The sequence below is a fragment of the Pestalotiopsis fici genome (assembly GCF_000516985.1).
Source record: "Pestalotiopsis fici W106-1 unplaced genomic scaffold PFICI_Scf_5, whole genome shotgun sequence".
Taxonomy (NCBI): domain Eukaryota; kingdom Fungi; phylum Ascomycota; class Sordariomycetes; order Amphisphaeriales; family Sporocadaceae; genus Pestalotiopsis; species Pestalotiopsis fici.
In genome coordinates this window covers 3,398,627-3,412,548 of record NW_006917095.1, presented here as the reverse complement: position 1 = coordinate 3,412,548, position 13,922 = coordinate 3,398,627, and the positions used below count along the sequence as shown (strand labels likewise).

At 51.6% G+C, this 13,922-nt stretch overlaps 5 protein-coding genes across 5 annotated transcripts; 2 read left to right on the top strand and 3 right to left on the bottom strand.

Moving 5' to 3' along the window:
- Positions 1-1,631: 1,631 nt before the first annotated feature.
- On the top strand, positions 1,632-2,438 carry PFICI_08339 (uncharacterized protein; the record flags this gene model as incomplete). Its single annotated transcript, XM_007836920.1, has 1 exon — positions 1,632-2,438. The coding sequence occupies one exon, from the start codon at positions 1,632-1,634 to the stop codon at positions 2,436-2,438; it is 807 nt and encodes a 268-aa protein (XP_007835111.1).
- A 937-nt stretch (positions 2,439-3,375) lies between these two features.
- Positions 3,376-6,000, top strand: PFICI_08338 (uncharacterized protein; the record flags this gene model as incomplete). Its single annotated transcript, XM_007836919.1, has 3 exons — positions 3,376-3,637; positions 3,716-5,685; positions 5,755-6,000. The coding sequence occupies 3 exons, from the start codon at positions 3,376-3,378 to the stop codon at positions 5,998-6,000; spliced, it is 2,478 nt and encodes an 825-aa protein (XP_007835110.1).
- Positions 6,001-6,270: 270 nt separating this feature from the next.
- Positions 6,271-8,798, bottom strand: PFICI_08337 (uncharacterized protein; the record flags this gene model as incomplete). Its single annotated transcript, XM_007836918.1, has 3 exons — positions 6,271-6,599; positions 6,662-7,243; positions 7,304-8,798. The coding sequence occupies 3 exons, from the start codon at positions 8,796-8,798 to the stop codon at positions 6,271-6,273; spliced, it is 2,406 nt and encodes an 801-aa protein (XP_007835109.1).
- A 1,468-nt stretch (positions 8,799-10,266) lies between these two features.
- PFICI_08336 (uncharacterized protein) lies at positions 10,267-11,121 on the bottom strand (the record flags this gene model as incomplete). The annotated part of the gene is made up of 1 exon (XM_007836917.1): positions 10,267-11,121. The coding sequence occupies one exon, from the start codon at positions 11,119-11,121 to the stop codon at positions 10,267-10,269; it is 855 nt and encodes a 284-aa protein (XP_007835108.1).
- A 762-nt stretch (positions 11,122-11,883) lies between these two features.
- PFICI_08335 (uncharacterized protein) lies at positions 11,884-13,045 on the bottom strand (the record flags this gene model as incomplete). The annotated part of the gene is made up of 4 exons (XM_007836916.1): positions 11,884-12,652; positions 12,715-12,791; positions 12,858-12,944; positions 13,001-13,045. 4 exons carry the CDS (start codon positions 13,043-13,045, stop codon positions 11,884-11,886), a joined length of 978 nt encoding a protein of 325 aa, XP_007835107.1.
- Between the last annotated feature and the right edge of the window lie 877 nt (positions 13,046-13,922).

The following is a 13,922-nucleotide window of genomic DNA, read 5'->3' as shown; positions in this document are numbered from 1 at the left end:
TAAGCCGAGTGTCATGAGCGTGTTGTGATCAAACATGTCAAGCCCAACTCTCCTCTCACGCCCACACAACATCCCGTGACATGGGAAATGTGTTCCATCCTCATCAATAAGGCACATCTCTTTTCCGCACAGACGATTGACATCGGCGTGACGAAAATGAACGTTCCCAGCGACAGCATGGTCTTCGGCGGTCCCCGTTATGCTGGATGATCCTAGAAACTGTCAATATATGCCATAGTTCATAGGATTTGGCAAGAGACAGGGTATCAACTCACTCACTGTCGCGTTTCAAAGCCTTGGTCATTATTTATACTAAGGAGCCAGCATAATTGCAAACTGAAATATCCAGAGAAGCAGATAAAGTGCCCACAGGCTCCATGGCAAAGGTGGTGATAGAGGAACGATGTTCACGAAGGTCGTTAGGGAATAAGATAAGACAGCTACATGGATACCATGATCCTCGCTTGTGACGCTCCAACTCCTACTATACGACGCAGTCAGATTAATAGGCGCGAAGGCTGCAGATCCCAGCAAGCCGTTTCCAATAATGCGAATAATCCATGGACATGCCGGAGAATTTGCCTGTGCCACGTGGCCATTACGACCAGAAGCTGGGATCTTAATCCGTCCTATATCATGTCGAAAAACAGCACAAGTGAAGCAACCTTGAAGTCTTGGATCCTGCACGCTCGCTCCATACTCGTTCGACACAATAGCCACGCTCCAGAGTGGCCGGCTATGTCTCTGAATGCGCCTGAAGCAAGCGCTACGCTGCAAATTTACCAGTGAGACCTGTACAAACTTGTTAGTCTAATTATTTGGTGACATAGGTGAAAATGAGTCACATACCTACGCCCAAGACGACGATATTGAGTTGGTACACTTTCCACTACCAATCGGTCTGCATGATGTTTGCTGCGTCAGGAGGCCTCGAATGACCATTCATGATTAAAGAAGTGGCTTTACAAACCTGGAGAAAGATACATTGGTAGAGTGACTGGAATTTGGTTCACATTCTCAGGATGTCCAAATGTATGTGTCATCCCAGAACTCGGGCGGAGGCACTCCATATGCACGCTGGTTGTTTAAAACCTCTGTGCCAGATCTTGGCTTATGGCGCTTCCCAGGTTCATGGAGCATTCAATTGCTGGCTGCGTGCCCCTAGGTAGATTTAGGGTAAGGTAGTGGTTACTTCATACAGAGAATTGCACAAGCTGTGTATGCTGTTCACACGCCTTGTCTATATTTTTACTGAGTAAATATTAGGCTCGGGAGGAAATCGCATCACATTGAACCTTGAAATTGTGTAAATCGAGGTAAATTGACAGGAAGTATGGAGTGATGTCCTTTTGCATATAAGGCAGCTGCGTGCTTGGTACTTGGTCCATGTTGGTGGATTTTGGACCCGAGTGCTGTCGCATGGCCCCACTTCCCGGTCGACATTCCGCGACAATCTAGAATTTGAAGGCCTGTATTCTCATCCCGTTTGTCCCTATAAGATTTTTATTCTCCCCAACGCCCGCCGACACAACGCCAAGAATACTTCACAAACACTTCATAATCTGCTGCGATAGCCACCCGAGTTACGAATCTGCCGAATATCTCAACTGGAAAGGAACAAACAACCCAACATGGAGCGACGCGGAGGGCGCGGACCGCGCGATCGTGACTACGACAGAAGACGAGACTATGATAGACGCAGCGACCGCAGAGACGACCGAAGAGATGATAGAAGAAGAGACGACAGAAGCCACAGGCACAGGTCAAGATCAGGATCACCAGGAAGAAGCGACAGACGCGACCGTGATCGTGGAGGCGCACGCGACCGTGGAGATGCGCCCTCCGACAGGTATCGCGACAGAGACAGAGAGCGAGGCCACGGCCGAGACCGAGACCGCGACCGCGAGCATGGTGACAGGGATCGGGACCGAGACAGAGACTCAGACAGGCGACGCCGCGATGACCGCGAGCAGGAGTCGCGGCACGACAGCAGAGATGCTGAAGACCTGCGGTTTGGCAAAGAAACAGCGAGAGATGCCACCTCGAGAAAAGATCTGCGTTCGGAACACGAGTCTCCTCTCCCGTCACGTCCCAAGAATGATCGGAACACCCCACTATCATTCCGCGTCGGTAAGAACGACGAGGATGTACCGCGTCCTAGCAGAGAGGATGAGAGCCGTGGGAGGGCAACCAGTGAAGACAGGGGTGATGCCATGGATGAAGACGGTGAAGTGGACGAAGAAGAAGAGGAAGTCGAGGTTGACGATGGCTTGGCTGCCATGCAGGCAATGATGGGATTCGGAGGATTCGGCACAACCAAGAACACCAAAGTTGTGGGCAACAACGTTGGAGGCGTCAGGAAGGAGAAGAAAACCGAATATCGCCAGTACATGAATCGCGTGGGAGGTTTCAATCGGCCTCTCAGTCCTGGCCGATAGGTTTGCCACGACGGCTGACAATACTTACAGCAAACTTCCAACTGTCTTTGGCTTTATGGTGGTCATGCCAGTATTCGAATTCTACATCCACGACAACCATGGAAACGATACCATAATGAGAGCGAATATGTATTTGGGACATTGTCGAGTCGACATACTTTGTGCTACCCCGAGCCCGTGCTCGTAGTCCTACGGGGATTGGAGCTGCAGTATTGGAGTCAGGATTTGTATACCAAAACACCGCTGGCCGTTGATCCATAAATCTTAGTGTCAATTCCATGAATCAGGATTCATCATATCCAAGGCGAAGAAGCCATCGACACTTTAGCAACGACAACATTTCTATTGTATTGTGTGTGGCCGTTAGGTAAATCATTCATACACGGCTTGCAGCCATCGGCATATGTCCGGTACCCTCCTCTTTCATAGGCTGAGCAGGACACGATGGGGCATATATGGAGCATGGAGTAATGATAGATACAGGAGATACTTTTTCCATAATCATAAAATCACTATAACCATGATAGCGGGTATTGCCAAGTCAAGGTGCAACATGGACAAACAACCATACATATTTGTAGCAGTATACATTATCGATAAGAGATCGGTACTCAAAAATGCCCCGCCGTTCCCGGTCCCGTCCCTTTACTTCACAGCGGCGGGCATTAATCAGGGGAAGCTTCTTGCGCTAACCAGACCGTATTCGTGGATTTACAGGGGTATTGCGTACACCTTGTCAGGGACCTACGAAGCTCCCAAAGCGCTGACGCAGCTCCAAAAACCCAAAACCGTGTCCAGAAACGAACAACACTATACCTTTTAATCACCCAAGGTTGGCTTTTTGCGATACTATCCAACCAGCCTTTCTTTCCCTGTTTTATACCGACGAAGCTGCGACTGTCGGCAACACAGATGGTGGAATCACAATCTTAAAGCCATGGCAATCCGTGACCAATTGACAGCTCTGCTGTCGTTCCTCCTCCTTCTGGTCGCCGGCAATGCCTTCATCAGCGGAGCTCGCGCCGAAGCTCAGGATGAGACGATTCTGAGTGATGCTGTCGCTCGCGAGAACAACCAGAGCTTGTTATGGGGTCCCTACCGTCCAAACTTGTACTTTGGCGTCCGGCCTCGCTTGCCCAAGAGCATCATGACGGGATTGATGTGGGCCAAGGTTGACAACTTTGTCGACGTTCAAAACAGTGAGTCTTCCCCGTGGACTTTGCGTCAGTCCATGGCACATGGGGTGTGCGAATTCAATTCTGATACTCTTGCTACAGGTTTCCGATACACTTGCGAGCAGAACGAAGGCATGGCTGGCTATGGCTGGGACGAGTACGACACCAGAAAGGGCGGCGTTCAGACAATCCACGATACCCAGAATAAGATTGATATTACGACTTCATTTGTAAAGATTCCTGGCGGTACTCATGGCGGCAGCTGGGCTGCACGCATCAAGGGCGAACCCAGATCAGATGCGCCCGACGACCTCAAGACAACCGTCGTCTTCTACGTGACTTCGGAGCCCCGCTGGGACGAGATTCAGGTCACAGATGACGGAGACGAGTTCGGCTTCGACGCGGATGTGACCCTTACAGGAAGCTCAGAGGATCTTGGTGAATGGAAGATGGTCATCACAAAGGGCAAGGGTGACCACCCTCACAGCAACCACGCCATCTCACAGCGGCGCGACTTGGAGAAGACAATCGTTCAGTCATTGGCAATGCCCGAGGAACACCTTTGGCGAGCAAGGGAGGTCCTATTCACGCAGCTTAAGCAGGGCGTGGACGGCATTGTTGAGGAATTTGGCGCAGACAATGCACCTCCTCCGTGGCAGACCTACCAGCTTTCCAATAATGCCGGGAAGGGTAACGTGCAAATGATCCAGAAGGTGTTTGAGGGCCCGTTCGAATTCGACGTTCTCTTCAGCAGCGGCTCTGCTGGCAAGGATGTGACAAGCGACGACCTTACTCGCGAGATCAAGTTGACCACGGAGTCTTTCAGCGAAAAGTTCCTCGATGTCCTGGCGCCGCTGGAGCCCTTCAATGCCCAAAAGTACCAGAAATTTGGTCGTAGCTTGCTATCCAACCTTGCTGGAGGCATCGGATACTTTTACGGCAACCAAGTCGTCGATCGATCCAACGCACCCGAGTATGAGGAGGAGAATGAGGGATTCTGGGAGGATACTGCAGAGGCTAGAGCTCGACACCAGGAGCAGGCCGAGGGACCTTTTGAACTCTTTAGTAGCATTCCCTCTCGGCCTTTCTTTCCCCGAGGATTCCTTTGGGACGAGGGTTTCCACCTCATGCCCATCATTGAATGGGACACGGACCTGGCCATGGAAATCGTCAAGAGCTGGTACAACCTGATGGACGAAGATGGTTGGATTGCTCGTGAGCAGATCCTGGGTGACGAGGCTCGCAGTAAGGTGCCTGCAGAGTTCCAGATTCAGTACCCTCACTATGCGAACCCGCCGACACTGTTCTTGATCATTGAGAACTTCCTCGAAAAGCTTCAGAAGGCCAATGGAACTCAAGCATCCAAGAGGGAGACCCTCTCCCGACAGGGCCTTCACCATGACAGTGCCCTTCTCGCCAATCCTTCTATGGGCTTGAAGTATCTGCAGGATATCTATCCCCTACTGCGACGCCAGTTCTACTGGTTCAAGAAGACCCAGTTCGGCGATATCAAGTCTTACGAGCGAGAGGCCCACTCGTCGAGGGAGGCTTACAGATGGCGCGGCAGATCCGTCCAGCACATCCTGACCAGCGGTCTCGACGACTATCCCCGCCCTCAACCTCCGCACCCCGGTGAGCTTCATCTCGATCTCATGTCATGGGTCGGTCTCATGGCGAAAACCTTGAACACCATTGCCACTGCAATTGGTGAAGAGGCAGATGCCAAAGACTATGCCACCGTTCTCGACAATATTGAGCACAACCTCGTAGACCTTCACTGGTCAGAGGAGGAGGGCTGCTTCTGCGATGCCACCATTGACGCATTTGAGGAGAACCAGCTCGTCTGTCACAAGGGCTACATCACCTTGTTCCCCTTCTTGACCGGACTGCTGAAGCATGATGACCCCAAGCTCGGCAACCTTCTCAAGCTCATTGGTGACGAGGAAGAACTCTGGAGTCCCCATGGTATCCGTAGCTTGAGCAAGAAGAACGAGCTTTATGGCACAGACGAGAACTACTGGCGCAGCCCGGTTTGGATCAACATCAACTACCTGGTCGTCGTCCAGCTCTACGTAAGTGTTGATTTCTTTCATTTCTTGTCACTTTATTCCTTTGACATCACGGATACTAATTCCAATTAGAATGTTGCGCGCCAAGACGGCCCCTTCAAAGCCACGGCCGTTGATCTCTACAGTCGCCTTCGTGGAGCACTCGTCGACACTGTATACAACAGCTGGGAGGAGACTGGCTTCGCCTGGGAGCAGTACAACCCAGAGACGGGCCGCGGCCAGCGCACTCAGCACTTTACCGGATGGACAAGTCTCATTGTCAAGATCATGGCCATGCCTGACCTGGCTGCCCCGGGACATAGTCACGACGAGCTATAATGAAACAAAACTTGCATGACATGTGTAATGATAGTTTTGCCGTTTGAAGATAGATTTGTACATATGTATCCAGCCAAGGATAGATGAGCAAGAATTTTCAAGACTCGCACTTGGAAAAATGATGAAAAAAAGTTCATATAAAATGTACGCCTGCTAAGACATCTTTAAACGCCGTGCCTTCGTTATGCCCTGCCCCGGGTATGCTTTCCAGTAGTTTTGTTACTTTGAATTTCATGATCGCCGTTTGCCCCCTCGTAAAGCTCAACAGATTTACCTGCGGAGGTCTGCGGTAAACCCGTCACCCTTCTTCTGAACAACCTTTCGCGGAAGCACTTCCACCTCCCTGCTCAGCAGCTTGCGGAGCTCCGGGCTGATCACTTTGGGAGCAGCATCCTCCTTGGCCTTTCCGTTGCTGGTTGCCGAAGGATCTCCAGACTCCCCTTGCGGCGCCGAAGAGCTGCTACTCTGCCGTGACGTTTTGGGCTTGGGAAAGTTTTGCTTCTTGTCCACGGCCTCGACCCTACGCTGGAAGCGATGGAAGAGAGCTTCTGCTCGAATGAGAGTGGAGTCGAGATCAATGGTATTTGACAGTTCATTTACTATATTTCTCAATGTCAGTACATTTTCGAAGAAATGTATAATTACAGTTTTACGAACATACCGTATTTGAGCACCTCATCAAAATGCTGAAGATGGGTCATGATAACATCGCGGTGTTTCTCCAGTATAGCGAGGGCGATGAAGAGATGAAAGCTACTGCTGAGATAGTCGGTCCATAGAACTTCCCAAAGGTGCAAAATGTCCATCCACTTGAACTCCCGTTTATACCAGACGAGTAGCATGCGGAAGAAAAAGAAGAAATTGGTGCTGTCGGCCGACTGCAGGTGGAGATACAGCTTGGGGTCGATGAACTGAACAAGGTGGTCCAATGTCAAGAGTTGATTGCGCATCCCCGACTGATCGCGTAGGAAGTTGCGCTCCATGCGCTCCATGAAGCGTTGAAAGCCCCAGAAGGCGATCGCATCGTCCTGCAGGACTGCATAAATGGGTGCTAGAAGATCTGACATGCCCTGGACGTAGCCAAGATCTTTATTGTATTCGTTATAAGTGAGCAGCATGTCCTTCATCTGCTCCATGTGAACATTGGTCCCGGCGTCAGCAAACGGAGAGTCGGGATCAGGATGCGGAATATCCTCGCCAGCGAAAATAGGAACTGTACGATCAGTCCGGTGAACGTCTTTCTCTGGAATATTTGTTAGTATCACTCTTTAACGTGGTCCAACACGAGCCAGAATCGACTCACCTATGCGATTTCTCTGCTCTCTCCACCATTCTCCCTCTTCACCTTCACCACCAAGATCAATCAGCCGCTCCCACCATGCAGCCTTGAGCTTTACGTATTCATCGCGCAGAGATGCAATTTGTGCTCTTCTCTCCTCCGATGTGCTATACCAGTCGTAGACGCCCAGGATGAAGAGCCAAGCCTCCTTACGCACGCCGTCATCGGGATCCAACCCTCCGTGGAAAACTCGCTCCTTGACTTCGTCGATTGTAACTGACAGCCGTCCAGTTCTAGCGTCAAAAAATGTGTTCCATTCCTTCATAGTGACGGGTTTTCTCCGATCCTCGAGGGACATGTCAGTGGTTTCCAGTAGCTCAAATTCTCCAACCTCGGTATCTTCCAACTCCAAGACATCACGGGCGGTCCAGACCCTCTGATTTCTATCACGTTCGCTCTGTTCGGCAATTCCCATGGCCCATCTGGCTAGATATATCCTGGCGCTGTCAAATTCCTCCTGGAGAGTTTGAACTTCGGGGTTGCGCATCAGTCGGCGCACCTGAGGCGGCATCTTTGGATTCTCCAACACGTCCTGCGCCGTCCGCCGGGTGAAAGTGGTAACCTTGCTGAATTTCTCCATAATGTTCCATCCTGTCTCCTTGACGAATTTTGTAAAAGGGTCCATCTGCGCATCGCTGCCACCCTGACCACTAGGACCGGCAGCTCCAGTTCCGGCGGCACCTGTAATGTTGGCACCCCTCGAGCTGTTCCTCCGGTCGTTTGGCGACGACGCGCTGCTCGTCAGCTTGCCGCCAAAGGCCTCGCTGTCTTCCTTGCTCGGCTCCACCAAGTAGATATTCGGTTCCGCTTCACTCCTTTCGATCTTGACGTACCTCCTGAGCCACCTGAGCACCTCATCACCACCCCAGAACATTTGCCCATGCTCGCCAAACGGATCAAAACTATCCTTGGCTCGTTTCTTCTTTTGTAGAATCGTGCTCTGGCATTCGCTATCGTGGAAGAACAGGGCAGGGAAGCTATCTCCAGCCCGAGTATTGACCACTACGCTGCCAAACCACCAACCGAGACTCGGCGGCCGCACGAGCAACGAATAGATGGCGCTGACGGGAATGGCAAAGGCATAGTGTCCGATGGAGCCGCGATGCGTCGTCACGGTGGGGATGGGAGGCACGAGGTAGCTCTGCTTGGGCGGCGACTCTCCATCCGTCAGGTCGACCTTGACGTAGATGCTAGCGGCATCGCCCAGACTGGCCTCGGGAACCCAGGCAAGCAGGAGATCGGAGGCGGCGGGAGCCGTGGAAGCCCGCGAGCTCGACGACGTGGGACGCTCATTTCGGACACCCTTCTGTTGCAAGAGGGCTATAAAGCCTGGTATGTTGTCTTTGGAGGATGGGGTTGGGTGTATATAGACTTTGCTCTTGGAGTAGAGGAGTTTGACACCACGACCCGACTCTGTATGCGTGATGGTGTCGTAGTCATTTTCCGAGTCGTCCGACATGGCGTAGAGCGACCCCTTTGCAGTATTGCAGTCAGTAAAAACAGTTCTTTTTTGTCGCCGAGATATTGAGTCAAGCTGTCTACATCTAGTATATTCCCAGATGAGCTCTTGAATTAGGTACTAAACACACAACATACAGATGGTGAGCCTGGACGCTTCGGCGCGGGTGATGACATCACTTCACGGAGGGGCACTAATGCCCACGGGTGTGGTGGAACTGTCGCAAGTTCGTGGTGTCTAGTGATGTGTAGCCGTGTAATATGTTTGGGAGGAGAGCCTGTGCAGGAGACAGACTGTTCGACTTCACTCGTGTCAAGTGCCCAGGTCGTTTGCTCTAAATGTATGGCATGTGAGCCACTGTAGTGGAGGGCAAGGTAACGGCGAAGGCGCAAGGCATCAGCATAAGGTATGTATGGAGCCCCGCTACGAGCTCGTATGTTTGTTGCTACTACCAACTACATTAGTAGCGGGGTAGTATAGATAACTGATAGATACCCGACATGACCATACACAGCTGCTGCTGGTCATAAGTCACTTTTTACTTGGGGTGACCTTGCGGCGGCTCCATCTACGAGAGATCCTACGGGCAAAAAGTCATGCGCATTCGCATTGCGCGGCAAATCGCCATCGGCTTTGAAAACCGCCATATTCAGCTGTAGTGTAAGGTAGGACCTATACAAAAGCGTGTGACGCCTCACCCAAGGTTGTTGTGTCCCGTAACCTGTATGCAGTTACTTAATGTATTTCGTAATCTTCTATAGAAGACTACTTCATACGATTTCTCATACATTGCATGATACCCCAGTTGGTTCCTAGACTTAGTACCTAGTAGGCATATATATACTGAAGCTATCTCGAGGAATTCAATTCTTCAGAAAATTAATCCCCACAAGCATTGCATACGAGGTACCCTCGGATGGATTTCACAACTATACACATACAGCATACCTCTTTCCTTAACTTTGCCGCTCATCAGATTGACCGCCCCCTTCGTGTACTCCAAAGTACAGCCATGCAATCAATCTCCATCTAGTCTGCGTATTCACTAGTATATGGCCTAATCTACTGTGCTTCACCTCGCTTCGAAAGCGTGGAATACGACACCAGCCGCGTCAGCTAGGTAAGGCAGCAGCATTCGTGATACCTGCTACTCTGTAATTGGTAGGACCTCGGCGAGATATTAGAGACAAGTGGCGAGAGGTGAAGACTAGAGTATGAATCTATAACATGGTTCAATTTTATCTGTATTTTATTGTTGCATAATGCCTACACAAATCGAACCATTGGCTGGGTGTTGTTCGCAGCGGCAGCTACGGCCGTCGCTCATTATTATCTACGCAAAACATACGTACGTACATAACTACACCTAGACATGAAGTCCAAGAGTCACGGTCCCGCCGCATATTCCGGTGTCAAACGCCCAACGCCTGTCGCAATGGCAGTATAACACCAGTAATCAGGGGTGACCTTATCTCATGCGCGGACCACTGGGAAGGCCCGCCCTTCTATTAGCCCCTGGAAGTCCCCCTGATCTGCCACTGCCACCTCCTCCACCGCCATACATTTGGCTCTCGTCCGTGGCCCATGGCGAATTTGAAGCCATGAACGGCTTGTCGCCGCCCCTGCTACCGCCACCACTTGGGTCGTAGGTGCCTCCGGGTGCAAATCGTGAATCGTAATCATCTGTGCTTGCTCCTCGTGAACTACTTTGCTGCGGTGGTGGGCTGAACGGACTGTTGGCCGCTGGGCTCGCCGTCCTAGAACCTCCCCATAGCCGCTGCCTCAACCGGTCTTGAGCGCTTCCGCCGGCTGAACCCCCGGCCGGTGCCTGTAACATGTTTGCGCTCTGATAGCTGCCCGCTCTTTGACTGGGCAGTGGCCGGGCTTGTATGTCATCACGACCACCACCGCCTGAGCCGCTATTAAAAGGATTCATCGGGTTGTTCCTGGGATCGTTGCCTCTCGTGGGGGGTGGCGCTCCCCTGCCTCGTCTCAAGCTCTGACTGTCCTGTGGCTGCGAAACCGGGTTGTTATCCCACAAGCTGCTCAGGCTACCTCCTCCTCCTTGTTGTGTGAGGCCGCCATATCGTGAGCCGACACCGCTATTCTGCGCAAGGACGGGTTGGACCGGGGGCGGCGCCTTGGGGTCGGGCGGTAGCCAGCCTGGAAAGGGCCGCCCTTTCTCCGTGTAGTGTTGGCGCAGAACGCGGCAGACGTGGGTGTCGTCTTCGGTGTCGCCGTCCGTCTCGCCACCGAGGAAGCTACGCTGGAGGTTGTTGATGCGCGAAGTTGTGTTTGTGAGAATGTTTGAGTACCACGACATGCTGGCGGTGGTTGTGAGCAGCGCTACCCGCTGCTGCTGCGACAACTACTCCGTAGGCGGGCAGAAAATAGAGTTTGGCAAAGGAAAAAGAAAAGACTCGGCCGAGACTCGTTGCCACTCTTTGCGGCTCGCAAGGTCTGATCCCCAGGCTTTCTCGACTCGACGTCACCGAGAGTTCTGGTCTGTGTCAGTTCAGGGGCGTTGAAGACCTCGAATCGTACGGTGGGTTGACGACGGGCGTGGTCAGGTCAGGAATTCGAGCGTGGTTCTGAGACTTTTACTGCTGCCAAAGTCAAAGTCTTTTAACTTGCGAGAGTGAAAGAAAGCGAGCCGGAAAGTGGTTAGTTAGGTAGAATGAATTATTATGTGCAGTGTCTGAGCTTGAATGGTTATTGTTTCAAGGTAATCAATGCCGAGTCGATGGTGGGGGTTCGAAGGCGCTAGTTAAGTACTGGGTCACCTAAACCGCAGCCACCAGCATGTACGGTATCCATAATAAAGAGACACTCAAGTCTCGAGCAACTGCATTCATTTATGCTTCATTGGACAACCGCAATTCTAGGCCCTACATGGCAACCGCATCATCAGGGGCATTGATTAGGCGCCACCAAACAAAGAGGAATAAAGAAGCGGCGCATGGGTCCTGACGAATACTTCTTTTTGGGAGCAATGGCAATAGCTGCGCTGCGCAATTGGTATCTTGAGTAAACGCCTGAGATACAATGAAGAAAAAAGTCGCCCAACCTAGGCCAACGTACGGCCTTAGAAGGCCAGCTCGCGGGCACGGGGTTCCATCTCAACCTCGTGCTCAATCTCCCGTCTTCTCTTGACTCCCTTCTTGGGCTTGCGAGCAGGAGCTTCGCGTTTCCTCTTGCCACCAGCATCCGGCTTCTTGGCAGGCTGCTCCTCCTCATCCTCGCTGTCGTCGCTCGCAGACTCTTCATCGTCTTCGGATTCCTGATCGCTGCCGAGCCAGTCTTCAATGTCCTCGAGATCATCGTCGCTTTCCTCAAGATCACTGACGTACTCGACAGCACCGTCCTCTTCCTCCTCTTCTTCCTCGTACTCGTTCTCCTCCTCGTCGTCCGAGGCAATGCCCTTGTCCATGTCCTTGTCTCTTGTTCCCTCACCCTCGCGCTCCATCTCGTTGAGAACCTTCTTCCAGATGTTCTCGCTGACGTTGAGGGGTTGATCGCCATAAGCACCCTCTCGTAATCTCTGCAAAAGTTCTCGCTCGATTGTGCGTTCAAGTTTGGCAGCAGCCTCGGCCTTGCGCTCGCGCGTCGCTTCTCTCTTGCGGATCTTGGGAGCAAGCTTGGGTACAACCTTTTCGCCGAGTCGAGCTTCCTCTTTCGCGATTCGTCGCATGCGTATGGCAACTTGCGTGAGTCGGGTGAGCCTTTGCTTTGCCTTGTGAATCAAGAAGTTGGGCCAGTAGATCAGCCACTCGTCCAGTTGTTTCAAAGCCGTCTGGTAGTTGGCAGAGAGCTTTCTCCTTTCCCAGAGCTTGGAGGGTTGATGCGCTCGCTCACTAGAAGAAAGCAAGTTAGCAGATCGGCCCCGTTTGTACTTTGCAAGCCATGGACAACTCACATGGTCTTCATGTAGAGGTACAGCGTGCCCTTGGTAGGGTGTGCGCGCACAGTTGCATATCTGGAGTTGGCTAGTGGCTAATGATGCCAGTCAGCATTTGTGTATGTGATCATGCCTGTCTACCTGTTCTGGAAGGGACTTACGCATGATTGCCGATTGCACAATCCCGTCACGTTATATTCATTTCTGCAGAAGTTCTGGTTCTTGGTCGTCTTGAGCTTGAAAGAGCACTGTTGTTGCAAAGGTCAGTAGAGGCTACGGCAGACGGGCTTTCGCATATGCGTACGAATTGCTGGTTGATAATCTGCCAGACGATCTCGTCCGACGCCATGTTGGCTGGTGAAGGTCGTAGAGAAAAACTCGAGAGGTACTGGTGGCCGTTTGGACTTGGATGGAATTGAAGAAAAATCACACCAAAGCGTGATGCTGAATTGTACTGAGAAGAAAAATAGAAAATGTTTCCGTGCGATGCATCAGCAGTCTTTTACACGAAAAGTCGAGTGTTGAATTGAAGCAGCCTCGTAGTATGTAGCTTGGGGACTTTTTTTTTCGCCTTTTTGGAGGGGCGCCGCTAGCAACCGCAACATCGCAACAATTCAGAAAAATTTCGAGGAAACAGGCAGATCTGCCCGGGCGGTGAAGCTAGCGGGACCCACACCAGGGGGTCTAGCCATGACCAGCTGCCAATCATCAGTCGCGCGTTTCCTTTAGCTCAAGAGAGGCCGGTATCCATCTGCTGTATTGCTGGGTTGCAGCAACTGCGACTGAGCTCTATAAGCAAGTCAGTAGTACGGTACATACGTACATGTAAAAGATCTAGAATCCAGTGTTGACAAAACTACATACTCTACATTTACTCATCATAGCGTCAAGTGACTTGACATCTTTTGTATTATTACATGAACTCAGGATTTGCCCCTGAACAGGAAAGCTTCAAGTCGGCTTGGATATTGCGCGTCTTTCCTTTGCCAAGGAAGAGAGTTCTGTATCCTTTGAAGCACCGAAGCAGCACTGTGGATTTCTGAATCGCCTCATTTAGTCAATGCTTCGCCGGTACCTTACAAAAAATCGAAGCTCAAGCCGACCGCTCTGCCGTAGCTGGGGCTTGGCTGTCCCTGCCGTCAGGAACGCTTCATTTCAAGCCCGCATACACTGCAAAGAATGGCCTAATAAAACGACATCGACGCCATGCAAGCCGTTTGTTGGAT